The sequence below is a fragment of the Chiroxiphia lanceolata genome, chromosome 8, assembly GCF_009829145.1.
Source record: "Chiroxiphia lanceolata isolate bChiLan1 chromosome 8, bChiLan1.pri, whole genome shotgun sequence".
NCBI classification, from domain to species: Eukaryota; Metazoa; Chordata; class Aves; order Passeriformes; family Pipridae; genus Chiroxiphia; species Chiroxiphia lanceolata.
The window spans coordinates 18678595-18706103 of NC_045644.1; the positions used below are offsets into that span (position 1 = coordinate 18678595).

The following is a 27509-nucleotide window of genomic DNA, read 5'->3' on the forward strand; positions in this document are numbered from 1 at the left end:
ACAGCTTTGGTGGTATGACCTTTGTGCTAAACTCTGAACTCATCTATAGCTTGGCAAAAGGGGTGAAATTCCATTGGAATGGCAGTAATTCTGTCAATTTTTTTCTGCCTTCTGTGTATTTTTAACATCTTTTGTTCTCTTAAGAAACAAACTGAAAGGCACTGTGAGTGACTGTGATTAGAGATGTAACTGGTCCAAGGTTTACAGCTGGGAAGTAAATCTGGCATCTATCTTTCAAACTATGAAATCTACCATAAATAAAAACAGGAAATTTAGTATTAAGGAGGCTGAACATTTTGCTAGCATACATCTTTCAAATATGCAATATTTGAATTGTTAAAATGTTCAGTGTTTTTGAAACAAGGAGAAATTAGAAACAAACCTGAAAAGCCTACTTATTCTTGTTTGTTGGTTTTTTTTAATGTTATTTACTTTTATTTCATCTTCTATGAACTAACTGTAATGCAGAGCAAACTGATTAACAGCATAGATAGAATTTAACAGCATAGCAGAATTAGCACGGGTGCAAGAAGAAATATAGCTCATTGTAGAGAATATCTACATTCAGTGGTAATGACATTATAATGAATTTGTTGGTTCTGTTTTCTAGCCAAAAATCGCGGAGGAGAATTTAACATATGCTGAACTTGAACTTATGAAGCCGATTCAGGAAGCCAAAGGCATTCCCAGTACAACAGTCTACGCACAGATACTCTTTGAGGAGAACAAGCTGTAATAGTTCATGCCTGTAGAAATGTCTTATGTCTGTGTTCTATTTAATTCTTGCTGTACTGTTTATTTATAAAAATCATACAGATGTCCTTATTTTTTTATTTCCATTCATGCACTTCTATTTTTCTGTGAGACTTCTAAACAGCATGTAGTTGAAAGTAATCAGAGAAAAAGCAGCTGGTCTACAAGTGATACCCTTTGTAGAGTTCTATACCCCTGTTGTAAATGAACTAAGTTCCACTTGGGGCATTTTTCACATTAAACATTATTCCTTCTTTAATGTTAATGGGAAGAGTCCAGCTGCAAACATCAACATCTTAACAAGCCTCAGGAGGACTAGTGGCAGGATCCATGCCCATCAGCCTGCTCCTGAAGGCAAAGACCACTGGCTAGGAAAATGGCCACTTTAATGCATTTTATCCCATCAGAAAAATATTAACTCAGTAAAGCTGAGACTTTTTTCTACAGCAAAGGAAAAAGCTTAAATAACTTTTTCAGCTTTTTTCCCCCCTCCAGAAATAGTTAAAAAGGTTTGTCTTCTATGTTTTCAAATTCCATTCCTAAATGACATTGTCTTTAAAAACGTATGTTACTTTTAGTAAGGTGCCTGAAATAAAATATTCAAAAATAATCCAAAGGAATCACTTAAACCCCAGTGATTTAAGGAAGAATATTTATAGCTTGGGAACATTTTCCAGGAGTTGATCTTTTTTAATTCTGATTGGGAATAGGAAAAACATGATAGTGAGTAAAAGACTGGCAGAACCAGGACACTGCTTTTGGCCTTGGTTTAGTTTGGTGCTACCAAACCTGCAAAAGGTTCCTCCTGTGGCCTGCATTACTGAGCTGCTGATTTAGAGGAAAAATCACACAGTTTTTCCTTTAGGATGGAGCAGACTATAACACCCTGCTGAATTACTTTGGAGCTATTTCTTTGGAAAGACCAGAGCTCATGAGATAGGGAAATGAGTCCAATGTGAGGACACAAAGTTACCTTTCTCTTTCTTTACCTCTTGATAACTGAGAAAGCATTCTTCCTTTTCCTTTGATACACAACCATGGAAAATGAGCTTCTTGGGCATTTCAGTCATGAAGCATAGTTGGACTGATGTTTTCAAGCTCATGTATCTTCAGTGTCCAAATTTCACCAAAGCTCAGGGAATGTCTGATACCCAACACCTTTCAGCCCTTGGGAAGCTTTAGCCCTCGAGTAACTGTGGAGTTCATGGAGAGGTTAAAGCATGGATTCTTTAGCTCACCATCAGGTCACGGAGATCTGATACTTGGCATGTGCCAAGTCTTCTCCAGGTCTGGGGTGGAACCCTGTGACATTCAGCAGTATTTTATGTGGATTTTGGAGAAGCACTTTCAGGCCTTGGGGTTTGGAATCCTAACTAAGGTTGTCCAAGCTGCTTCCTCCCTTACAGGTCATGCATTTTTAGTGATAGCACAGCTTCGCACCAGGGCTCAGAGCACAGCTGGGAATCATCACAGGAACACTCACTCCCTTGTTCCTGTTACTGTAATGGGAGTGCAGGAGAGGAGGGCAGGGGCAACAGTGCAAGGATGGGGACATGCAACCAAGGGAGAGAGCACATCACTGCCTTTTGTAGGGTTTCACCAAAATAAGTGAGTTTATGTAAACTGCTTTTTAACTCTTTTGAACAGAGGTAGAGATTAGGTAGCACACGTAATCTGTTACTGCCTGTAAACATAAAATGCAGTCACCTGCTTCCGCATTAGGTAAAAATCTCTTCTATGAAAAAGAATTAAGAAAAGCTTTTAGGCTGACCATTATGTACAGTACTAATTCCAGTTCTAGTCCTTCATCGGAACAGTTCTTTCCAAACTAAGGCCAGCTTTTATCAATAGGTTTGCTAATACTTATTTGCATTTTTAATGTTTCCATCTGTGAGCTGTCAAGAAAATGATTGTTTCACGTTTTCATTATCCCAGGAGTTAATCACCCACCAAAAGGGCATGGCATCTTTCCTTGTTCTCTGATTGGATGCTGGACTTTCAGTGACAACAGCAATCAACTCATTGACCAAAACCAAACTGGTGCTAAAGGGTGATCCAACAATCAGGGATCAGTTTTGGAACAGCCAGAGTTTGACTAACTATTCAGAGAGGACATCTCTTATGCATACAGCTGTTCAAAAGGCCTTTAAAAGGTATAGAATTTATTAGTTGTTCCTTTGGAATTAAAAATAAAATGCTAACACACAAGTGATTTAACCATTTAGTTGTGAAAACTTTCAAGTTTGGCTATAAACATTCCTTTTACATACAACTGGCCATTGTGCCCATTGTTCAGAAGAATTCTCTACTGTATATTGATGCCCAGCATGTTAATGAATACCATTCTTTATGTATTAATATCCTATATATTCTTGTTTATGTTTGATATCTAATTCCCAAAAGTAATAGTTAATTGAGCTGAATAAATTACCCTTTTTTGTAAGATATGTTCTTTCAGTCTGTGTAGGATTTATTGTTTCCTAGAGAATGATTCAAGGATATGTGTTTATCTCTTACACAGCATTTAGAAAATCCCAGTATTTGGAATTAAATTCTTCATTCTTCAGAAAACTCCAGGCTTTTCAAATGTTTTCCATTTGTAAACAACTTGATGACAGCAAGATCCTGAAAGGCAAAAGACCAGCTGAGTGAAACAAGGCCAGAAATATTACTTGGGAGAACACTAATCTTCCTGAGCAGACATTTCCTATGCCTTTTCTTATTCAATGTTCACCTAGATTCAATAATGTCAGATCATATCATTGGAGAAAGAAAAAATCATCATTTACCTTGCAATTAATTGCCCATCTTTAAGTATCAAAGCAATTTACTTGAAAGACTACAGAGAAGAAAATTTCACTGAGTATAATATGCTTTAGTGTGAGAACTGTAGAATAATTGGATTTAGCTCCTTCTAAGAGGAACTGCAAGGGCAAATTAATCCCTGGCCTAACTTCCCCTGGCTTCAGGAGAACAGCAGTGAAGCTGAATGCAGTCCACTGTTCTTTTATGACAGGAGCTCCCATGAAGACTCTTAATACCTTATTAAGCAGCAGCTGGAGTCTGCTGAGTCATACTATTTTGGTTACTCCTTCTGTTGTCATTGGTAAAACATGGTCTAGTGCTGTAATTTTAACAAATACAGCTCTATTAGCTTCACATCAATTTAGTATTAGATTGTTAAATGCTAATGTACTGCACCCTATAGCTTTAAATAGAATTAGGTATGTTTACAACTTTGGTTAAATGCACCTTGTTCCTCCACATTAAATTTTATTGCTAGAATCCTCCATCAGCAAATAGGAGTAAATCATATTAGTGTCACAGGCTGTGTGGGGGTTGATTCTGCAGCCCAAGGAAAAGGTATTTTATTACTCTTTATTACAACTTTCTAATTGGTAGGTGTGGTCAGCATGTCATTATCTCTGTAATTACAAGCAAATTATTTGTTTTAGTATAACTGTAACATAATTGGGGGTTCTCTTCATTAAGAAGTTCAGTAAACTTGTGTCCTTAGCCAGGGTTTGGCCAGGTTCTGCTGGCATAACAGGACTCAATCCAGATAAGGTTGCATTTGATGTTTAATTTGTAGGCTAAATTCTGCTTTTTGGGGGCTTCTCCAAAACACTTCTGGTGAGTGACATCAAGGTGCAAAGATCCTTTTGGGCTTCAGTCTAACCTGGCAGGGTAAAACAGAAGATTCCTAAATTCTGCTGCATAACAATTTCTCTTCTGGTTTTTCTGCACTAATCTGCAATATACTCATTCCATGTGCTTTCTTCCATCAGCTGGTTCGATTCCACTTTACTACCTCGGCTGGGAGGCAAGGTAGATTGAAAGACTGGATGTCAATAGAAGATACTTGAGCTTGTGTTATTCCTCTCAGAACAAAAGAGAAAGTGGAGATAGGACAGATTTTGAGATGTCAGCTAACCTATTACTTGACCTTGGACCAACTCATCCCAGCTTACCTTGGTAGAAGCTGCTCTAACCTCTTCTTAGAAACTAACAGTGATAAGATTCCATATTCTCATCACCATCCATTTCCACAGCCCTAATCATTCAAAATGTTTCCTAGTATATAGGCTTTATCTTTTTGTCTTTTACCCAGTAGACATACAGAACACCTCCCTTTTGTCTTAACAGCCTTTTCCATAGTTTAAGAGTATTGAAGGGAAGGTTGAAAAAGAAATTAACTACCCCAGTTCTGTAAAGAACAAATTATTCCAGAATTCTTCTCTGGAAAAGACTAACAAGTTATTCCAGAGAAAACAGCCCTGAAAATTTAGGGAATCGTTAGGTTGGGTTCTGAGCTGGCTTCCCAGATACCATTTTGAGCACAGCCCACAGAGGAAAACGCCTGCTGAAACAGCTGCACAAAAAACACCATTGTTCCAACATGTGGATCTCAAACAACCCCTCTCCCTGGCTGCCACAGCTCTTACAGCAAACTTTGTAGCAGTTTCATATTCCAGCATTTCCTCTCAGAAGCTACATGGTGAAGCAACTTACACTGATTGCATAGCACTAAGTAGGGCAGGAATTCTGCTTGTCTTGGCACCACATTTTGTCTCTCTTGTTCCTTACCAGAGTTGCTGGGCTGTTTGCAAACCCCACAAGAGGCTTTTCAGTCTTCAACCACTCTGGTCAGAAATGTTTTGCCAACCCTTTTTGAGGCCCCAACTGAGACCTGCTCAGGTTTTCATTTTAGTACATGAAAGAGCTAATCACTGCAATTGCATTTCTTCTTGTTGTGAGGATCCGAGACTCTCCTGTATCTCACACCAGGGAAGTAGGAGGTCACATGCACAGTGTCCATGCAATCTCACTTGTGTTGTGGTCCTGGCTAGGGAAAAACATTGGGGAACATGAGGGAAAAACATTCTCACCTCCCTACATGCCTGTTCCCTGTGTCCCTCTCCAATGTAAACTGTTGAGTCGAACACAAACTTCCCTCATGGATTTCATTTGAGTTAAGCCATGTTAAAATCCTACCTATTTGTCTGCAGCAATATTTTACCATAAGGAAGTGAATGAGAACACAACAGTGCATTAGGGCTCTGTACATAGAGCAGCACAAGACAAGACCACCTTCGGGGACTTTTGCCTTCCTGTTCCAGGCTGGCATTGTCTTGGGCACAGTTGACAGCAGCTTCAGTACATAGCTACCCACAACCCCACGTCATCCTCAGAAAAGAAGAGGACTACAGGAACTTCTCTGACTGCTAAGAGTGTCTCTCCTGACACTGGGGAGGGTGGGGGAGCACAGCACAGAACAAAGACTTCACATAAAATATACAGAACAAAAAGCACATGGGGATGGGCAACAGCTATCACTTTCAAACACAGTAACTGGACGCATGTCCTCCCTTTACCATGAAAGCAAACAAGAAGTCACTGGATATTCCTCAGTGGTGCTGCAACATTTCCTCCACCTCTGATTCTGACTGCTGTGCATAGGAATTAGAAGGGAAACTGCTCAGCGCTGTCTGTGAAGGGATTTTTCAGGCATCCAGTTAAGCAGCTTTACACATCTCTTTCCACTGAATTAGTCCCATGGGAAACACAACAAGAATCCTGGCCTAGGTACCCAGATCAGAGGAAGATCAACAATTTTCCCAGCCAGCCACTATTATTCTACATGGCACCTCTTCACCTGCTTTGCAACTGAACTCTGCTCTCACAGGAAAATATGCCCTTCAGCTCCCTCAGGCAAACATGGCTATTCTCACTTCTACCTCTACTTCCTCCTTGCTTGCTCTCAAAGAGCAACCACAGGATAGAAGAGCTCTGTCCTGCCAGGGAACTAATTCAAAAGCCAAAATTAGTAAATCACTGTGCACATGATGATGGCAAATGGCAAAGGCCACTCCTATGTATCACTATAAAAAATAACATTAATTGGGATGCTTTGCAATTTCCGGTACAACCCATAATTAGTTTAGATAAGAAACTAGCAGTGTCTAAGTGCTATAAATGTCTAAATTAAGTTATTTTGAGAGTGCTTGGCATTTTGACATTTGAGAGTTCAGAGTAATTGGGGCATTGAAATAAAATTGCTTCTGTTATTTAAAAGGTCATTATCTTCTTCGGGTAGATATATAAGGACTATTTTCTACTCTACTGAGCTGCTCTATTTGGTACAATTAGATCTGCTTCAGTAGATTTCCAGTGGGCCTCCTCCCACTTATCAGAGTCCCAGTACTGCCACAGGGAAGGGCCTGTAAATATACAGCCCAGATATGGAGTATATATTCAGCTCATAATCAGGCTCTGAAGAGCCAAGAGCTGCCCAGAGCTTGCAACAGGAACACCACAGGCTGCTACACCCAGCAAGGTGGCAAATGAGTCCTTACACAACTAAAATCAACAAATGCCAAGCTGTAGGCAGAAGCCAGCCTGCCAGGCAGACAAAGGCTTTGAAGGAAATCAGGATTTCACCTTCCCAAACAAATAACCTCATAGTCTGTCAGGAACTCTACTTATTTCAATAACATTACTGGAATCCCTTATTTACAACATTCATGGTCCCACTGTCACATAAAGATATGCCTTTTTGCTTGCTTACCAGATCTGTTATCTGCAACTGTGACAGTCAAAGGTGGGAACTTAAATGACTGCACCTTAACTGCATTTTATTTTGGTTAGTCCAGCAGAGACAGTAAAATAAGGAGCATAAAGACAGACACTGGCAGAGGAGATGTAACTTGCTACCACTTCTCCACTGGAGACTGCCACAGCCAGGAGATGGTAGGGAATGGACTGAACACATGAGTAGCCAAAGAGCACTCTCAGCATTCATTCCTGTGGCTTAATCCACATACTCTCCCCAGAAGAGTGAGCATCCCACCAAAACTGGATTAGATATGGGAGCATGAGTTTTTGTTGTCCCTCCTGGCCAGGGAACAGATGTACAAGGGAGAAGCAAAGTCCTGAGAGCCTCCTGTCCAAATTGAACAAGGAGACAATTTCTGACCTGAAATAGGGGAAGTTCCTATGCTGTTGTTGCAGTCATCCCCAGGGACAACTTCTCCCCCATCAGTAAGATCTCACGATGTTCTTTCCACCACTGGACTCACCTGACATCCTCAGCTCCAGCCACTCAGCCAGTACACTCACCACTGCTCCCCCAGTGACTGCCCTGCAGCAGCAGCCTCCACATGCATGGGGTTACAACACTTGAATATGAAACACATTGAGTGATCACTGAACAGAGGCACTGCTGTCCCCATCAGGAGGACTACATTTACTCAGTACTCATTACAGCAAGTATTATTCATGGCCACTAATATTCTGATGTACTGCTGAAGGCTGCCTGGTTCTGGTTACCAGATATTTAAGACATTTAACCATAATACACTCAACTCTAGTGCAGGCAATGAGAGTAAGCCCCTTCAAAAACTTCAAGTGGTGAATTTGCATGAGCATCCTGACACTGGGGAAGAGCTCTGATGACAACATGTCCATAAGGCAAAAAGTATAGGGAGGGTTGGCAGTCCTCCACCAGCCCTGTACCCTCTCACACTCCCCCATCAGCCTGGATGACTTCAATGACAGTAATTGCCATGCACATGTCTGAACAGTGACACTAGCAATGCATCAACCGATCCCAGAGTGATATATGTGACCATAAGGAAATAAATCACTCCAGCTACCTGGCTTGGAGGTGCTTAGTACCAAGAAGGAGACAAGAGAGCTGAGATCAGGTCCAGAGCTTTCCTGGGCTTCTTTTTCAACTTCCTTGGGATGTCCCTCCTGAAAGATGAGAGAAAAGCACGACAGGTTGCATTTTCATGCAGAAGAGAGCATATTCTTGCAAATTATTTTAGCTTATATGGCTCTCAGGTAACTTCCCTTGTGACAGGCATAGGCAATCACGAATTACATGATCTTCTTACCAATATCCTCTTGTAATAAATTTTGAGATCACTGTATAAAAAGGACTTGGTAACAGTAGCACATGGTGAGAATCACAGGGAAAATTTTCCAGTGGGAATTACAGATTGCTTTGCACAGATTTCTCAAAAAAGGTTTAAATTCTTTTTTATGAGGATGCAAAGGCCCTGCAGTGCACAGGCAGCTCTGCAAATATAGCTTCACTAGTGTTTACTAGCCAGGAGAATGCCACAGATCAGACACCACTTAATGCTCACTGTAACATTTATAAGACTTCTGTTGCTGAACAAGGAAGCAAGATAGTCTGTGCAATAACCAAATAAGTGTAATTAAGGCATTCTAGGGCTTATGGTACTTGATTAAACTGATTTTAAAAGTCACATAAAGGTTGTGCTGTTCCACGTTTCTCTTCTTGGTTTCCCTACAGGGCAAAGTTAAAACTATGCCTTATTTCTGCCTTTCTTATCCTAATAGGATTGGATTTTTTTTAAGGGTAATTCTCACCCTGAGCTACTTATCCCTTGCAAAAGTTGGTTCTGAGATAATTACAACACTCCATTGATGTTCACACTGTTCCACCTACGGTAACAATGGAGTTATGCTAAAAGTATTTGCTGTAGAACTGCTCTACTTTTTTAATTTTTCAAGCATATTGTAGATCTGCTTTCCCTACATCCTATGCGTGTATCACATCAGGATACTCACTAAGTAGGCACCACTACTGCCCCTGACCTAGCACCAAATCTTGTCTATGTGTCAGTGAAAGCTACCTCCACATCCAGAGCTGATGGAATCTCCTGGACATTTTCATGGACATTCATTTACCAAATACGTAGCAGACCAAAACAAATATAGAAGTAGATATTTATAAGAAGGTTAATTTCAGCTGATCATTCAACCACATATTAAAAATTTTGAGCAAAACTTTCATGTCCCAGAGACTTACCAGCAGAAAAAACGACCAGGTAGCACTCTACTACTGTCACACCACACTGGGTGTATCAGGCCTAGGTAATCTGAGGACTGCAGCATTCTTACATTTGTGCCTTAACTCTAAAAAAGGAGCAGTGCCTTTGGTACTTACAGGATGCATTTCTTTCCGTGACTTATGACATCAGCGAAAAAAAATCCTCTAGAACTAGAGAAGAAACCAAAACTTTCTCAACCAAACAATGTTGTCCAGCAAATCTTTCCTAATCAAATTTTTTACCAGGATGAAATTGCAAACCACTTCTATTTATTGGCCTTTTATATTCTCCCAAATTACAACTCCCTGAAGATGAGAAGAAGCTTGACTCAGGAACACATTTACTCTTAACCTGCTGACTTCCATTCAGACATGCACACTCTGGATCTGTTCTCTGTGATTCAAGGCTGAAGTTGCTGATGCAACTCTTGCAGATTTAAGAAAATTGATGTTAGGCACAAGGAGCTGAGCCTGTCAAATCCATACATGGCCAGCCTACAGCTGGCCTCTTCTTATACCAAAGCCATGTTGATGCCTAGAGTATTGGAGCCATTAGTGCAGCTGCCCAGGCTGCTGGGTGCCAGTGCCAGTTCTAGAAAAGGGAGCATCTGCTATTGGCAAAGACAGGTTGCATGAAAAGGCTAAAGGAGGAGATAATTAGCAAGCTATTGAAGATGACTACTAGATAAATGAAAACACAGACAGTGACCTACTTTCACAGCTCTTAATCACCTTTATCGTGGTTCAGTAGAGTTGTATTCACAGTTGACAGGAGTCCAAGTCTTGCTGTCCATGTATCCAAATCACAGCTTATTTTTAAGGAATGTGCAGAGGGAAGAGGAAAGCAGAGTATACTTTTGTTGACAATTGACCTTTCCCCATTCCTCAGGAAAAGACAGGCACATTTGCTCCACAGGGTTACTTTGATTACCAAACATTGGTGTATTTTGGCCTGTTTTCAGTGTATGTTTCCCTGAGCACAGAAAGATTAGTATTTGACTCATCAAGTCATGCACTTGGAGGTCAGAAAGTATAACCAGGCAGGTCATCTGTGTAGACATAATGCATCATGAGCTGGCCTCTAATTACTATTGCTTGTTTTCCACAAGCAATTACCTCACTCACTACGGAGGTTAGAGGTGTGGGGTGGGCTGGGGACATGTCTCAGCATTCTGTAGGGAAGGAGGCTGTTTGCCATAGGAAGATTTGCTCATTCAGCAATGTAATTCAAAGGAGTTATTAGCAAAGCAGCGTCCTACAAGAAGAAGAAAGTTGATCGTGTAGTTAAAGGAAGACTGGTAAAAACCTGTCTTCTACTCCAGATCCTTCCTAATGATGCTGACAAATCTCATGTTCCTCATGGCTGTCAAGCATCTTTCCAGTGCAGCACCCATGGGGCATCACTACTGCAGTGCTGAACAGCCCCAGTGCACTGGAAATCAGGGAAGTCTCCTGGATCTGTCTGTTCAAGGGTGTGTTTAGCAGTATGAACAAAAGGGCCTTAATGGCCGTAATGTCCTTCGTGTTCTCCCTGGCACTGCCCTGATCCAGTCTGTGGTGCTCAGAAAGCTGCTCTGCCCAAGTGGCTACTCGCCCTTCTGTACGTAAGATAAGATACTCAATTTCCTCACCAGGTCAAGGAGGACCAGTGGGGAGAGGGAGTTATCAATTTAGCTCCTTCAAATTATCCTAAAATGTTAAGCGCCCCCTGCCTGCAGCGCCCGGCCCGTACCTGGACACCACCGCGCTCGTCCGACCCCCTTTGCCGGTCAGGGCAAGGCTGGGATTCAGTTCCCGACAGAGAAACAAGATGTTTTCCACACTTGTTACCTGTTGTGCGGTTTAAAAATAAATATTTAGAAAGTGTCTGGGGGGCAGCAGGGATGGGATTGTTATTATTTACGGTCAGCAAGTTGTTGAGAACAAATATATTTAATCTTGGCCTGTGCTGTTGCAAAATAGGCCCATCCCAATTTAATTTTTCACAGTTTTTCCATTTCCACTACGTACACAAATGGCACTTAAATCTATTACCCTATAGTCTCAGGCTCCTTACACTACAAATACTCATTTCTACCATGAAGGATGATTGTGAACGTAAACCCTGAAGTATGTCTCATATACTAATATTCCAGATAGTATAGGGACAAGGGTAGGAAAGAGGGAAGGGAAGGAGGAAAATAAGAGAATATGACCAGTTGTATCAGATCTTCATCCTCACCCATTCCATACATTTTGCCTGCCTTACTCACTATAAAAAAATAGTCAGAAATTAGGAAACACTGCACCATAACACTTGTTCATACTGGGGCTGGATAAGGGCACCAGCATCAACTTGAGAATTCCAAGCTTCACTTTGCAAAAAAAATAGCTTTTCAGAAGGTATGCATACATTTTTTTACAGATTCAGGGAAGAAGGAAGTGTAGGAATGGAGATACTAACATCCTTGCATGCTAATAAGAACAAAAATACTGCAACAAACTCAATTAACATCTCTTTGAAACCTCAATATTTTTTTATCTCATGATATTAAAAATAGAACATGTTCATTTTATTAAGCTACACTGCTCTTTGGCATAATCAAGGCAGTTTTATTTGCTAGCTAATATTTGCGAAATCCAATGTATTATGTCAAATTTAATAACTAAAATAACATTTAAAATACAAAAGTTTTCCCCAGAAAAATACTAAAAAATCTAATTGTCTATGTGCACGTCTGTCAGTGTCTCTCACAACTTTGGAGTCCATTGTCTAATTTAAATCAAACTTGACTGCAAGGTCAGTCCCACAAGTCCTTTGAGATTCAGTCCCCAACCACAGGCTTCCAGTTTCTCTTATTCTTTCATGCTCTGAAGGGTAATTTTTCTCTCCATCCAAAAGGTTGAAAAAACAAGAGTTCTTGGCTATTTCTTCCTACCCATCCACAGACCAGCAGCAGACTCTTCCCCAGTCATCACCAGCTAGGAGCTTGGAGGAATTTCTTGAGAAAGAAAGAAAAAAAGAAAGAAAAAGAAAACCGTGATTAAGAACAAGACACAAATAGGATCAAGGCTGTTTCCTGCATGTGCAGCAATTAGGAGGATGTAATATTCAGGGGAATATTAAATTTGAAGAACAATGACATAGAATAGACAAAGATTGGTACTTCAAAGACTGAGCTTAGAATTGGGTCCAAACTTTTCTGGAGTTCCATGAGTTAGTTGTGGACACTCTAGCCAGATCAGAAGCTCTTACACTACGGATGTTAAATAATCTGATGCCCAGATTCAGAATTCTGAATCTTGTTAGCACATAATGTCATGGCTTCAGCCACTGAAATCTCTGTTGCAGGCAGTGCCACCAACACTAATGAAACCAACACTCTCCCCAAACTTTCCCACTTTCAAAGCATATAAACATCACATTATGAGCTCTAAAGGTGAGTATGCAGAATATCAGAATATTTTAGTCAATATCAAAATGCCAACACTTCTGGAGAAAAAGGCAGGAACTGTTTTACAGTACATTGTAACATCCTGGAGTAGGAGACAACAACAAATATTGCAGCCAGATGAAAGTGCAGGAGAGTGATCGAGTAAACCAAAATACTGCTGGCTGTGCAAACCGAGGGAATTTGAACAACAAAGCTGTCCTTTGGCCAAAAGCTTCCTGCTTACATTTTAAGGAGACAGTATCTCCAGTAACTCCTAGGACAGGAGTTATTTCTGTGTTTCAGAGACGGTGTAGCAGCTGCTGAGCTCTACAGTTATTCTGGCTCAAACCTGCTATTTCTCCTGAGTTGTCCCAAACCGAACCAAGAGAGGCTCCCCAGTCCCCGTGCCCAGCCCAGCCCAGCCCAGCCCTGCCCAGCTGAGCCCGGCCCAGCCCATCCCGGGCCCTGCCGTGGGGGCAGCACTGCCCGCCTGCAGCGCCCGGCCCGTACCTGGACACGGCGAGCGCCGTCACCGCCGCGCTCGTCCGACCCCCTTTGCCGGTCAGGGCAAGGCTGGGATTCAGTTCCCGACAGAGAACAAGATGTTTTCCACACTTGTTACCTGTTGTGCGGTTTAAAAATAAATATTTAGAAAGTGTCTGGGGGGCAGCAGGGATGGGATTGTTATTATTTACGGTCAGCAAGTTGTTAAGTTGAGAACAAATATATTTAATCTTGGCCTGTGCTGTTGCAAAATAGGCCCATCCCAATTTAATTTGTGGCTATGATAGTTACATGTGCTGACGTGCGGCTGTATCAATTGTGTGCTAAATTGGATTTGTGTATTATTGCTTTCTAAATTGCATGCCTAGTTCAGCAAAATTGTTCATCAGTTTTCACTGGCTCTATGCTTAATAAGATGCCCCACAATACCTTGCTGCCAGGATATAATACAGCCCATAATTGCCTAGTAAAAAGAAATTACATAAAGCCCTAGTATTATCAACTTATCTAAATGTGCTCAAAACAGAACCAATAATTAAATGCTGTGAACATTTCACGTACACATATATACATACACACACAGCTAACAACATAACTCAATCACAGTTACTTTGGTCTTTTTAATGACTATGTTTTGTATTAATTTCATTTTCTTTAGTGTACAGAAGGAGATGTGGGAATATTTGGTCATTTAAAATAACTCTGAAATAATCTGAATAGGTTAAAGGAGTACGACACTGCTTTGATTACACTTCTCAACGCTTTACTAAAGAATGCTGTTCCTGTATGCATCTGAAAACATGCACTCCTATGTTCATGTGCAAACAGGTGTGTGTGTCTACACATCAACAGGTGACTGGGGTCAGCACGTGTCTTCTATGATCCTCCTTGAAAAAGGCACAAACAAGAGTGTTCTGCTGTGCTCCCATGGACAGTTTTTATGTCCTTATTTAGAAAACTATTTAAGATATACATCTTACAAATAGCTAAAATCTCAAGCTGTTCAGAGACATGTGTATGCAATTGTACTTGAGTGAACAGGACCTGGAAAGACCTACCATGGGAAGTTACGGACAAGATCTCAGGAAATTCTTAAAACAAATTAGACTTTTCTACATGTAAAAAGAATCCACACAATGACTACAGAATACTACAGCAATTTTGGAAAGAATGTTAAGTCTTTTGCTTTGACTTACAGCAATCTTTGATTAGAGATGACAACAAAACCAAATATGAAGATACCATAGCCAGACTATCTCACATCTGGCATCTTGGGTGTTCTTGCACTTTCCCTAGAAGCATCAGGCTCTGGCTACTCTGAGACATGACAAAAGGTTGGATAGGCAGTGGTTTGGCAGTTATATATACAGAAGCATATTGGAAATATTTTCACATAGCAATCTAAGTAATGTTGTTGCCAAGTTCCATGAACAACATTTCTGAAGATCTCAGTGGTAATGCCCAATTACTGTATAATATCTTTTTTTTTCTTTTTTTGCAGATGTTAAATCTATAGCTCTATATTTATGCAAATTGCATGCCTAAAATTGAAGTAATAGAGAATGTTTGTAATGAGGAGCACAGCAAATAAGTGGTGTAAATTATACATACTAACACCACAATTCCTTTCTCTTATAAAAAGCACTGGGAAAAGAAGAACGCTGTGCTATTTAGGATGTGCCTTTAAAGCTTCCTGGCAGGTTTCAGCTCTTGTATTTGTCAGAACAGAGAAGTGAGCTTGAGCTGTTTTTAGTACCAGTTGGCACTGTAGAGCCGTGGTCTTTTTAACTTCAGCTCTGCGAGAACTCCAGGGTTTCAACTTCAGCTTCACATAGCCTTGAATAAGCAGCTCTAAGCACTAGTGCCTGCTTCTGGCCTCCCACCAATTTGATGGACCTCTGACCACTTTTAAGGTAGCAAAGACAACAAACTTCCCTGTTCCAGCCCAGAGCAGGATCTGGCGCTGCCCACTCTGACATTACGCCAGGAATACTTCATCACAGGCCATCAGCAGAGGTGCCAAGGGAATGGGCTTCACAGGTTTATGCAGAGAGGTGGTCTACCAAGGTTGACAGAACCCATGACAGAGCCTATGAAGACGCTTTCAGCTTCATCCAGGCAGGACGTCTCCATGAGATGGTTGACTCAGGAATGCTCTCTAACGTAGAGCAATTGCTACCCACTCCTGCTGCTGCTGGTTATTGTAACGCTGCACCCACATCACCTTCCCTTCACACCACTGGGCTCACAGACCCTCTTCTTCCTCAGAACCAAACAAGGTTTGCAGCACATGGTCACACTGCAGTTCACAGCCCACCCTGTGCTCGTACCTGTGCTGCCTGGCTCTTCCATCACATCTCTCTGTGGTCTGACTCCAGCAGCTTGGTCTGGGTTATTGGTGTATTCGGCCTTCCACAGCTGTGCCAGTGAGGAGGTGAAAATGGAAAAAGCATGGATTATAACAATGAGAGAGAGATACAGCTCCTGCTTTGATTACACTTCCCAGCAAGGTGTGGAAATTTGGCTTCTAACACCAGAACACAATTTTGCAGTTGTGTTTCTCTGCCACTGTGCTGCAGAGCGTCACCCTGGAGAAATGTATGCAGGGAGCTGGTGAGGTTGCAAGGCTGACATGTTGCTGAGGATCCTAGTAACCCAGGAAGCTCTCCTACCAGACTGGAGGTAGAACCAGCAGTGAATTCCTACTCATGAGAAAGTATGACTTAATAAACTGAGCTGCGAATCAACTCTCAGAAACCAGACTTTAACGTATTTCCAGTGGGTGATAGAATTTTTCCTTTCAGAACCACTCCAGAATTAAAAGCACATTTTCAAAAATATCCCTGAATGGCAAAGACTCCTCCATTCAGGAGACTAAAAGTTGATAGGAAGCAAATATTTTACCCTGATTTTCATTTTCTGCCCTTTCCCACCCTGTTAAGATAGTGACATGGGTTTTTTAGTAGCTCCATCCCTCCATTTACAGTTCAGAACTCTGCCTCTGGTCTACAATGAACCAGAATTCCCTCTTCCTTGCTCTCATCCACCTACCCTCACCACTCCATCTGTGCTTCCTGTGATGATGATGCTGCTTATGTCCCAGTCCATCACTTCAGCAAAGCAGCAGCAAACAATACGGCAGGTGGGGCTGCAGGCAGTGTTGACGCTTGCAAGAAGATGGCCATTGACTGTCCACAGATACAGGTAAGATCCAGCACAAGAGATAATGTCACCCTGTAACATAGCAAAGAGGAAATGTCTCAAAATCATACACTCATCCTCCTCACAACTCTTAAGCACTGATTAGAAATTGTAGAGTTGCTCTGACTTAAATTCTCACCACTGTTTTTCTTCTGGGCAGATGATATAAACCAGAAAAAGTAAACATTGCTTTTTTTCCTCATGAAAAATTCTGAAATTTTCCCATAACAGAAACCTGAAACAACTGTCTCAGATTTAGCAAGATAATGCAGAAACAAAGCTTTTTAACATTTTTAGATGAAAACATTTAATTAAATGTTCCCTTTCTATTTTCCGTAAAATCCAGGCTTTCAGTAAAAAAGCAGATTGACAGACTGACCTTGTCAGAGACAGGGACTGGGCACAGGCAATGTCTAGCACAGGTTCTGGGCTAGGACTAGTGCTCTTATAAATTTTGCAAATAAGCTTCCTCTTAAACAAGGACATGGTGTTCACCTGCTTAGCTGTGAAGCCTTTGGTGATTTCACAATCCTCCTCTGCCCCTCGCAGGGAGCTCACTGTCATCGCATTTTTACACTGCGTTTTGCGTTTGACCAATGACCAGCTCTGCATTCAGTGACCTGCACTTCTGATGCAGAAACATCCTCTGTAACTGAATCTCTCCTCTCCGTTCCATGCAGGTGCAGTCTTATCAAGAGACTGCATGTAAGGAGCAAATACAGAGGTAATTTTTTAGGGGCAAGAAACACACAGAACCAAGAGCCAAAGCTGCAATTGTAAATGATCTTATCAAAAGTGCATTTTGATTCACTTATTAATTGAAATTCTACCTAACCTTTCCACTCTTGATCCATACTAAGAATCAGCTAAACAGAACCCCATCGGCAAAGTCATCTGATTCTGGTAAAGGATAGTGTGCCCTTAAATTAGCAGCATGCATCTGGTTTGAGTCAACTAACACCTTACTTCACCCCTGCCCCCTGCCTCATTTGCGCCCAGGGCTCTTCACACTGCAGGGCAGAATTCTGCAGATAAAAAATGATAGTGTGTTCGAAACACAGTTGCCAATAATTCAAGAGATTAAATTTCAGCCACCTTATCTGCATGAGAGTACATAATGTCCAAGTATTTGGTAATGATCTACCGTGCTTTTCAGGTCTAGACAAAGGATTTAAAACTAACTGAAATCATTAGTTAGTTCAAGCTTTTACAATCCTCCTTAGCTTATAAAGGATAGCCTTCTTATTTTGTGTCTACGTGACACAAACACCATGAAGTTTGGATCTAGATGGAGCTTCTAGATGCTCAAGCAAATACAAAATGCAACAACCACATAAGGAAGAGCTGTACAGGGTTCTTATTTCACAGAAAAGTATGTGGTTCAGAAATTTATTCCCTTCAAAACTTTGCTTTGAATAATTCCGAATTTCTCAGGAAAAAAATGTTGTTACCAAACATGTAATTTCATGTCAGTCAAAATAATGTAGCAAAATGGAAACATTTTGTTTCTATCTTCACATTACAGTACATAAATATATAGAGAAGAATTAAACAAAAATGCATTTCAGAAGTATTCTGTTCTGCCAACATCAAAAAGAATTTTTGCATCCACAAAAGATAGATCTCTTCATCTTTTTTTTTCCTTGAAGCTTCAGTCATACTTTCCTAAGGTTTTTCCTCTTTTAAATGAACCCTTCTGTAGACTATTATCCAAACAGTTTAACCATTTGCACTCCAATAAAATGGAGAACTGCACTTGGATTGGTCACCAGACTGTTCATGGCACAGACCATCTCATTTTTGGACAGCTCCAGAAGAGTAGATACCAACTGACAAGGCCAATGTACTGGCTGGTACATAGAAAGGAGAGGACTCCATCCCCTTGGGATCTCAAGCCCATGCTCTGTGCCAGCCCACCCACTCATTTTCTGAATGCTTGGCACTGCTTCAGCTGACTTCATAAGGGACTCCCAGGATATTCTAAACTAGCCTGCTGAAGCCACTGGCCATTTTACACAAACCAGGACCCCTGGAGCTGGGAGCTGAGCTGGCACTGAACAGACCAGTTAATTCCCATCCTCAAATTGCTAGCCATCAGACTGCATGGTTAATAAAACTCTGATACAAGATGACTGTTTTGGCACAGACTAAGAGAATATCTGCCTGGTTTCTTCCTGCTATGAACTAAATTTTGCCTTTGTACAATCTCCAGTACTGGATCCAACCTTGAATTGTATGAGCAGCTGGAACCCTGCTCTAGTGCATTAACAGAGAGAGAAAATACAAATATTAAAGCAACATTTTTGGGAGGTAGAAGATTGGGAAAAAAATCTCATCCAGAGTGTTTACAGTAAAATCCAGTGCAGAATATTTTCCTATCAATGCACATGCAATTCTGGCCAGGTACAGACCTCAACAGATTTATACCCACTGTTATTAAGAGCTTCCTCTGCACCTGAGTGTAGAAGAGAAAGCAAAATGCAAACACTGTCCCCACAAAGGTGTAAGGTGTTGTCAGCTGAGGTGGCAGACTGCAGCCTAACATGTCTCAGCTGATGTGGCTCTACTGCATGAATGTCAGGAGAAATTAATGAAATAAAAGGGGCAATAAGGTTATGGGTGAGCCAAGTCCAGGAGGTACTAGGGTAATACTTCATTCTCTATAAACTAAAAGTTGTTTAATCCTGCTATCTATCCATCCAAAGATGCTTCTGCTTAGCTACTCAGTCTAAGACGTTGCTTTTAGTGCTCGCCTCTCGTCATTAAGAACACTATTAGCAATCTCTGTAGAAAGAAAAAAAATCAATGTATCAGACTCTCAGGATGTTTTTATGTTGGGAAAAGCACCCATTAAATTATCATGAAATGTTCATGGATGCATCAGAAGAAAGATGATAAATGAAGATCTTACTGTTGAGTTGTTGATGGCAACAGAACAGAGGCTTGCCTCGTGGGCAGGAAGTTGGTTTATGTACGTCAGCTGGTTCAGGTCCCAAATGATGCAGGTTCTGTCATCAGATCCACTCACAAAGATGCTGTAGGTTACAGATGCAGCAAGGCAGGTCACTGCCTGAGTGTGTCCATACAAAGCCTGGTGGGGAAAAACCAACTAATAAACCGCAGCAGAGGGAGGCTGATTTACTAGGGAACTACAGTCTTACTGTCATTTGCTTAGCAAGCATTCCCAGTCATTCTTCGGAGAACTGAAAAGGGTAGGTAGGAGGGAAAAATACCAAAGGATCTTACAGAGAAGCACCCTTGTCCTCAACTCACTGTTGAACAAAGTTGAGGGTTCAAGAGATCTTATGACTTGCACAAGTTGCACAGTGATTCAGGGTCTTTGGCCTACATTTCAGACTCTAAGACAGTGATTTATGCTCAGCAACAAAAAATAATTTTTCATTCAGTCCATGTAGTTTTAACTAAAATATATGCTTGGAAATTTCTCAATATTTAAAAAACTTTTTGAAATAAAACTTAGCAGGATGTATATCAGTGACCTTCTCAGTCTTATCTTTCTGTTTATCTGAACAAATACTAAAATACTTCTAATATTGGTTAAGAAGAGAAACAGCATTTGTGGAGATTTTTGGCTTTAAAGCCATACAGGAATTCCTTTCTCTTTCATCATTACACAACATTCTTTTTGTTGTTGTTGTTTTATAGTTCCAGAGACTTAAGGAGTGCTCAGTTTAACTTTGCCTTATTTAAACAGTTTCTTTAAAAAAGACTATACACTTTAGGCAATTTAATGGCATAGATAGAAGGCATGGATTGAAGTAAGCTGCTGACAATTGTTTAATGCAGCATTCTCAAGTGACAGCAGTGCATAACCACCTGCTGCATAACCATCAACGACAGTAAAGCTGGCATGGCAACAGAGAAAAAGTCCTTCACAGCTTTCCTGAAAAGCCTTTAAGGGCTCATTTTTTAGCTGCCTTACTTGGAAAAAATCAGACCCACCAGTTTTAATATTAGTTTTAAGAGTAAATGCATATTCCCTGATGGCTTTCTTTCTGTGATATTAGGGTCTATCCCAGTTCAGCATGATGTAGGGGAGCTACATTTCCCACATGATGTTTGTAGACACATCATCTCTTCCAGCGTGAGACTGAACTTTTGCTGGCTAACATGTGCTGCCATTTGCCAAGGTCATCAGGACAACAGTATTCAAAGATTAATCCAATGTGAAGAAGCTGAGATGCAGCAGGCTATGTACTATGACCCGCAACTGCGAGGGAATGAATTTCAGCTTGTGATTTATCCATTCCCAAGAACTGTCAACTAAAAATACTGGTACAACATTAGGTCTCTAACAGTGGTTTTCAGAGGTCAGAAACACTCCCACCTTTAAGCATGGAAAAGGAGGCTCAGCAGTAACTTTGGACTGGTTGTAGAACAGTCTCTTTACAAAGGACTGGGCATAACCAAGTGCCTGTACTTGGGAACTGCACAAGACTGCTGCAAAAAAGGCTGTGACAAGACAGGTTCAAGGGCTCAAAACTTTCTTTCCTTCTTCCAAAGCACGAAAGAAAACATACCCACTGTGAAAGCATCCAAATTGCCAAGTCAAGCCAAGCTAAGCTCCTGCACAAGTTTTAATAAAACCCTTTTCTCTTCTTTTAACCCGTAAAGATCCTACCCGGCAGTGAAGCACTTGAAATACAAGCTGAGCGTGGAAGAGAGGAATAGACCTGAACCCAATTATAATATCAACTTCAATCCACCAGTGTCTCAATGTATATTCATGAAAAAAAGTCACATGCTTTTGGCTCTCTACCATCTTCTCATTATCTCTCTGCAGACTGACAGGTTTTCCCTTATGGGAAATATCCTGCAACATATTTGCAGAAGGAACTGTGAGGCCTATCTCCAAAGTATTTTAACAAATATCAAAACACAAAAAAGAAGACCAGCTTCACTGCAGGAATGTTTAGTCCATGAAAACATAAACCAAGTTTGACCATTCAAATTAAGCGGCCGATAGGAACGCAAACTTCACAGCTATGCTCGACACCTTCCTGAGAGGTCTGTGAAGCACACAGCACATCTTGCCCAGATGCTTATCCCAGTCTATTGTTTTGCTTGGCCCAGAAATTCTGGGGACTGGATTCACTCTATTCATGAACACTGAGGGAACTAGTAAATTGCATGGATCAATACTGAGGCTATTATGCTCAATCTTTAGTGTTCCACAAAACTGTGGAAGCAGATCCCACTAGAGAAGGAAAAAGCTACTTTTTCTGCTGAAATATAGTTTCTGCACTTTACTACATTCCAAACCAGAATGTGTAGGTCCCATGAGACAGCTGATAAGTGAACAGCATCCACTTTATAGCACATCAGCTTTTCTTAAGCAAAGCTCACTCTCTCAGGAAATTTTTTTGTTCAGCAGAAAAAGCAGCCACCATGAAACAGCGAACTACATGAAAGCAGCAAGTAATTCACTGGAAGACATTTAGAATCATAGTTCAAGTTTACATCCATGCCAGACAGTCATAAAAAAAAAAAAGCCTCTGCTAGCAAAGCGAAGGAAAAAATACAGAATTTGTCATTGCATGATCTCATACCACTTTGTGGATTTTGGGTAATACCAAATTAATCACAGTAGAACACATCAGCAAAGCTGATTTTACACTGCTAAAGAGAAAGGCATTATATCGCAGATAAAAACCAGCCTCTTCAGTTGCCTGAAACTCAAACTGACTCTCTGACTAGTATTGTTTGGATATTGATGAAAATTACTGCTTATGCTTTTCTCTACTGCTATTTCTTCCATTTCTATGTCCATGTCCTGATTTGGAGTGATAACTAGTTGCATTAAATGGTCATCACTGAAGATCTTATATTTCTGTCTTCTACAGCAGGAAACTGCTCTAAACAGTTTCCCCGCTCCCTGCACAGTTTCTTGTGTGTTTCAACACACAAGAATTTGAGATAAATGAAAATCTAAATACTTCTCTGGCATCCCATCAGACAGTGAAGTTTTCACATCATTTAATTACAAACAAAATACGTTTTGGCTTAGGGTATGGAAAGCACTGAAATATCATCTGAATGTCCCTCCAGAACAAATGAATAGAGAAGCTTTTAACACTTGGAGACCTTGCTGATCAATGAACCCTTTAATAGTTTGCCTAAATAGCAGAGTTATTTAGATCTCTTGATTTCTTCAGGGAAAAACGGCCCCATGCTGCCTTTCAGATATGACAGTGGTGTACTCTAGCTTTACTTGTAAGGCTGAGAACTCACCATAGCTGAATTTTGCATTAGAATCCACTTTTTTGAAATGAAATAGCATATATACAGCTGGTTGATGACTATAGATGATCTCCAATCAACAACTAAAGGGCTTTGGATAATGAGAACACAAAAACCATATCAATCTTATAGGTTGCCCCCCTACTTTATGGAGTGACAGACAAATCTTTTGTATTCTGAATTCAGGTTGAGGAAAACAAGAATCAAGAACTTTGCCTGGCTGAGCCTTCATCTCCATCAGCTAAGTCCGCAGGATGTTTTGGAGATTCTGTCCATTGCTGTAGCAGTCCAAAACAAATTCTAAGCACCTCCAGGTGATACTTGTTTTTGAAAATAACCCAAGGGCTGCCTGCACTTCAAGAGATGAGAACATGTGCCTTATTTTCACTGTTTCTTTTATCATGATAAACTTTGGCAATGCTGCCAAAAGCAAAAAAAACTACCAAGTGCCATTCATAACTATAAGCTGTTGGTATAAGGCGTATTATCAGCTCTCGACCTGATAACAAGCTGTCACATGATACTGCTGATTATTGAGTTTTTTCTGCTTTCTTGATTCACCCAAAGGCGTTTCTTTTGCCAGACATCTGAGACATAAAACCTAATCTTCTGGATTTCATTAAGTTTCCATAGCAGAAGAGCCACAGCACGTACCTGTCTCAGGTTTAGACACTTCACTTTGTCTTTGACCAAGGAAAGTTCCCAGACACACACAACTGAGCTTGTTCCAGATGTGATTATGGTAGTCGCTGAAGGACACACAGCACAGAGGCACTTTCCCCAGTCTGCCATGCACTCAAATGTAGTCATATTCTGTACAAGAAAACATCTTTAAGTCAAATTCTTATCTAGTGATACAATACATTTATTAATAGCAAACTGTAGATTCAGTTTTCAAAACTGAGTCTCCATTTCTTCAAATCTAGGGAAAAAAAGATCATCTTAACCAGTCTCTGTGTAAGCACAGCTGTGACCATATGGACATGCACAGGCTGTGGCTGCACGTGGCTGTGCAATCTTCCAGGGGCCAAACAGGAAGGCTGAACAAAGGTCACTATCTTATGTCTTAGAAGACCTGAGTCCCAATTCTTCTTGGGCCACACTTCCTACATAACTTCAGGAAAGCTCATTCTGCCACCACATAGTAACAGAATGCAAACATTCAATGTAAATTTAAAAGTAAGCTCAGGCTGTGACAGCCACTGCTAACAGTTAGTGCCAGGCTCTGCAACCCTCCTCTTACTTGGATTGAAAAGCTAAAAGACAAAGCACTAAATTTCATTCTGTGCCAACAGCTCCATCAGCAGCACCCAAACCAGGCTAAAGCAACGTCAGGTCTATTACATATTGCTACAATTACATCACAAACATCCTCCTGCTCACATTCTGCATTAGCTCTCTTCCACACAATTGGGACAATACTATGGTGCTAATGATTCTGGTGGAGCTGGATGGCACAGCTACAAAAACCCTATCACAGAGAGAACAGACCTTTACCTACTTACAACAAGGACAAATATCTCTTATAGACTCATGTTCAGAGGCACTGTTGACTCAGAGAAAACTCAAGCTGGACTCCCAACCACTACTCACAGTGTCTGTGTAGTCACACTCACTACGCTCAGTGTCACTCTGACTTTTGAAGAGACAAACCAAATCATTTGTGCCTGCAGCAACACTATGAATTGCTAAGCACTGATTTTAATTGAAATCAATGGTGAGAACTCTCAATAATTGTATACAGGGAGCAAAAAGTAAAATACATCTCATGGCTTTTTCATTTCCTTTGACTATGAGTAGGTCTGTAAAAACATAACCTTGCCACTTGCACAAATAATACCCAAGTCAGTATCTTGCTGAATTACATGTTATGCTATTCTGGTATCCAAGCTAACTCAGAAGTCTTTGCATATCATAATATTGTCCCAAACACATCCAAAAATCAGTGTGTTTGTGGTAGAGGAAGAAACACACAAGCAGTGTGATGATACAGACCATTTATTTTTACCAGAAAAGAAGTAAGAGTATTAACTTTCTACAACAAAAGACACTACTATTTTCAATTAATGCACTGGACTATGCTTGGGAGCCAGATGGGAATTGACAGATGGTTGTCTTAACTCCAGAAGAAATTTCTGCACAACGAAATTTCTAATCAGAGACCAGGAGACTTTCTGTTGTCCTTACAACCTATGAAATGGGGTTTCTCCTTCATTTTGATGGACAACACAATCACTGGATGGAAAACTTGAGATAATTTAGAGGAAAATGTCACATTTTTGCACAGTGTAGAATGACTTTGTATTATCTTGGGATATCCAACTTGGGATTCCTCAAGAAACTCAACTATGAGAAAGTCTTGTAAGCATCCTCTGAAATCAACTTCCCAGCCACCTCTGAAATGGGTGCCCAAATCAGTCAAAGACCACAACATATCATTCATTTTTGGAATTCTTAGACTTTTTCTTATTTACCTTCTCAGATCCATAGTTGCCAAAGCAGCAGGTGAAGTCCTCAAATCCCCAGCAGAATGTTTTGCTCCAAAGAGGAGGAATCAAAATTTTATTTTTTTCAACAGCCAGAATGCCTTTCTCTGTATGAACAATATGCCCAATAGCTCCCTTGGGATAGTCTGACAAGACAGAGAAAATATTTAATTCCGTTGGTTTTAAGGTACTTATGCTAACTTTCCTCCTTGCACAGCTTGTGTGGTGAGGCTGGCAAGTCCTACATCTGGGTCAGGCCCACAGACAGAAATCCACTCTAAAACTGAGATTCCAGACAGAACAGTGGAAATGCTCCTCTCCAATGGACCACATAAATCCATGCAGAGGGAGGGACATGTTTCACTGCTTTAACAGCAGTGTCATAAAGTTCTTTTTCACTGGCAGACTGCCTTATGCCATGCACTACAGAGGATGACAGGCATTGTCACCAACAGCCTCTGTAATACAGCTACGGGAGCCTAATGTCCACACAAAGATGTGTGATACAAAAACCACTGCTGTGAGATGAAAAAATAGACACACAAATGTTCCAGGCTTCTTCATAGTAAGAAAAGTAGCAGACCAAGAAAAAGAAAAGATTTGAAGGTTGAGAGGTGGGGAAAGACAGACAGTACTTACTTTGCTGTTGAATATAAAAAGAGGGAATGCAAATGGAAAACAATGAACTTTAGGTTTCAATTTAAAATATTCAGATTGTAGAAGCCAGAAATTATTCTGGTGTCTTATAAAAAAAAAATCTGTGCTGAACTCTACAACAGATGTTTGAGTGTTTTCAATGTCTATTGCTAATACACACATACACAAAAAACAATTGGCAGCAGGCATCTTGATTGAACCAACTCATACAAAGCTGTGTGACTACTTTTGTGCTCTTGAAAATCCAGATTCATCCTTTCCAAAAATTATGTATTTATTAGGTCAGAAAATGGAACACAACCCCTGCAGCACCTTTTAGAGTAACTGGAGAGAGCTTCAGATTTTGCAGGCTGCTCATAAAAGGAGGAAGAATTCCACTTGAGTGAAGGAACAGTATAGTCTCTCTTCCTGATGAGCTTTTCCCTTGGGCATTCCTGGATGGATGTGGTTTTGTGAAGAGCTAGAACAAAGGAATGGCATTGAAAAAAAAATCTCTATTTGCAAGATCACGCAGGAGAAACAGTAATTTAAATCCTTAATCATGGACTCCAGAACTACCATACATAAATCTCTTAATTAAAATAAAATCTTATCCTTATTACATTTTAATCAAACTACATCCCTTCCTCACAGAGGCAGAAAGCTAATCTCAGCAATTCCGGATGAGAAAGAAAACAATAGATGAGACTTTGAGCTGGGTTTTATTTGACTATACCCACTCCCAGACTAGTGGTCTCTCGTGTAACTGTAGTGAAGGAGCAGAACCCAGGGCTGATGCTGCATCTCTATGGCATACAACAGGAACAGCATGGTTAGAAAGTGCGGGTACATACTGGTGTAGTACACAACCTGGAAAAGTCTATAGCCCATCTTTCAGCAGATTTAAATCAGAATATGTTTCTGATTTCAGTTACTATCATTGCTTTCTTGTCAAATACTGTAAGATCAAAATAAATTATGCTCTTTCGTCTCATGGTAAAGTGGTACCTGCTTTGGTATCTGTCCAAAGTTGCTGATAAATCCCAGGATAGTGCTTTTAATCAGAGGATCTTTAATGTTGTTGAGGTCCATCTTGTCTCCATAAAAGTAAGGATGATAGGTGTTAACTGCCTCCACTGCAGCTGAGCCATTCTGCTTGTGGCCAAAAATAAGATCTATCCAGTGATGAAGGTGTGCACTGACATAGTCACTTTCCAGTGCCTGAAACCAAAAGAAAATTACTTAATTCACTAGACTGTATCCATTACAAATGCATTACTGTTTTCCAGTCCTTGCTGGAGACTTTTCTGCAACAGAATCTTCACACTTTCAGTTCCTCTGGTACCACCATTCTCAGCACATCCTCATAAAAGACCAAAAGAGATCAAAGTG

General features: G+C 40.6%; 2 protein-coding genes across 3 annotated transcripts in view; one reads left to right on the forward strand and one right to left on the reverse strand.

Moving 5' to 3' along the window:
- VSTM4 (V-set and transmembrane domain containing 4) overlaps nucleotides 1-780 on the forward strand; it is a 34949-nt gene extending 34169 nt beyond the window's left edge. Inside the window, exon 8 of the mRNA XM_032695237.1 lies at nucleotides 611-780. Within this exon, the coding sequence (XP_032551128.1) occupies nucleotides 611-736 (126 nt within the window). The 3' untranslated portion in view covers nucleotides 737-780. The remainder of the gene's footprint in view (nucleotides 1-610) is intronic.
- Nucleotides 781-12192: 11412 nt separating this feature from the next.
- The window catches only part of WDFY4 (WDFY family member 4), a 128825-nt gene continuing 113508 nt past the window's right edge, over nucleotides 12193-27509 (reverse strand). For both annotated transcript variants that reach the window (XM_032695324.1, XM_032695325.1), the window contains exons 54-62: nucleotides 27126-27338; nucleotides 26451-26598; nucleotides 25470-25627; nucleotides 23650-23808; nucleotides 19646-19825; nucleotides 16585-16767; nucleotides 15864-15951; nucleotides 13540-13651; nucleotides 12193-12597 (exon numbers count right to left, since the gene is read on the reverse strand). In XM_032695324.1, the coding sequence (XP_032551215.1) occupies nucleotides 12531-12597; nucleotides 13540-13651; nucleotides 15864-15951; nucleotides 16585-16767; nucleotides 19646-19825; nucleotides 23650-23808; nucleotides 25470-25627; nucleotides 26451-26598; nucleotides 27126-27338 (1308 nt within the window). In that variant the 3' untranslated portion in view covers nucleotides 12193-12530. The remainder of the gene's footprint in view (nucleotides 12598-13539; nucleotides 13652-15863; nucleotides 15952-16584; nucleotides 16768-19645; nucleotides 19826-23649; nucleotides 23809-25469; nucleotides 25628-26450; nucleotides 26599-27125; nucleotides 27339-27509) is intronic.